We start from the raw sequence: 1,326 nt of genomic DNA, 5'->3' as shown, positions 1-1,326 counted from the left end.
AAAAAAAAATTATCCATTCAACCCCAAAAAAGATATATCATTATGCAAACGCAATAATTAATCAAACTTTAAAAATTAAATTAAAATAACATAATGATAAAGTCTACAAATAGTATAAATTGAGTAGAAATGATTTAAACATGTATTTACTTTCTTTGAGAATTTATTTGCACTTTCATTGCAGTTAAGACTCTCCAGATAACTGATAAATGCGCAACATTTATTATCGTTGATCAAATACTGCGGTAAGCATAATTTAATTTTTGTACCTTCATAATTAGGCTCTAGTTACCTCTGTCTTATTCTAATTGATAAGTTTGGAATTAAAAACATAATTTTAGTAACTAATCACCTAATATCATAGTTTGGTTATTGATCACAATATTTCCGCGAAGTCGAGCAGTAATAAATAATAAAATAATATATATATCATAATACAGATTTTCATTTAAGAAGATTAAATGATTGTTTATAAATTTTAATGGGTTATCATGTATTGTATGTCTTAGTATTGAAACTTTCTTTGCCCTAGCTTACTTATTCAACTACCTTGATGAGTATAACATCATAACTTTGGACTGGGCTAACCTAACGTATAGCTATGAATACATATATATAGCCGAAGGATGTAAACCTGCGGGACTTGCATTAAGTTATTTTTTGACAAAACTAGTCGCTTTGAAGCTTATTATGCCTTCTAATATACACATGATAGGACATAATCTTGGTGCTCATGTTCTTGGTGCATGTGGAGCTAATGTTTATGAGTTGACGGGTATGAAAATCGGTAGAATCACAGGTGTGTAAAATAAAGTCAAAATTAACGTTATTTATTATTGAAAATATTAGGTACTTATGAGAAAATCAACAACCATACTTCTGTGCAGGTCTAAACCCGAAAGGACCCATATCTATAAGTACATGGGATGTTTTTATTTATTTAAAAAAAACATTGCAGAAGGATGATGCGGATTTTGTGGATCTGATCCATACGGCAAAAACTAGAATATTTCCTAGTACAACCGGACACGTTGAATTTTATCCGAACGGAGGAAAAACTCCTCAGCCAGGATGTACTTTCAATTATATTATAAAAAATATGACAGGTCCTGTTAATGAAACTCCTGAGATAAAAAAGGTATTCGAATGTAAGTTACAATAGTGAAATTTATGTAATTTATGTAATATCAGAATGTAAGATTTGTATCAATTAATGGCTTGTAAAAATTACGAGATTAATTATAATTCGAATATTACGATGTTACAATTCACAAAACTTATTTTAATAGTTAAAAAACTTCTGGGAGTTTTATTCTATGTTCAAGG

General features: G+C 29.0%; 1 protein-coding gene across 1 annotated transcript; it reads left to right on the top strand.

The window, feature by feature from the left end:
• Window positions 1–509: 509 nt before the first annotated feature.
• On the top strand, window positions 510–1,148 carry LOC112679887 (pancreatic lipase-related protein 3-like; the record flags this gene model as incomplete). Its single annotated transcript, XM_025549820.1, has 2 exons — window positions 510–799; window positions 888–1,148. Coding segments are annotated over 2 exons (551 nt in total), but the record flags the coding sequence as incomplete, so codon positions are not given.
• Between the last annotated feature and the right edge of the window lie 178 nt (window positions 1,149–1,326).

The sequence above is a fragment of the Sipha flava genome, unplaced genomic scaffold, assembly GCF_003268045.1.
Source record: "Sipha flava isolate LNK unplaced genomic scaffold, YSA_version1 17065_pilon_pilon, whole genome shotgun sequence".
In the NCBI taxonomy this organism is placed as follows: Eukaryota; Metazoa; Arthropoda; class Insecta; order Hemiptera; family Aphididae; genus Sipha; species Sipha flava.
The sequence above is the reverse complement of the archived record's forward strand: the minus strand, read 5'-3'. Positions and strand labels throughout refer to the sequence as shown.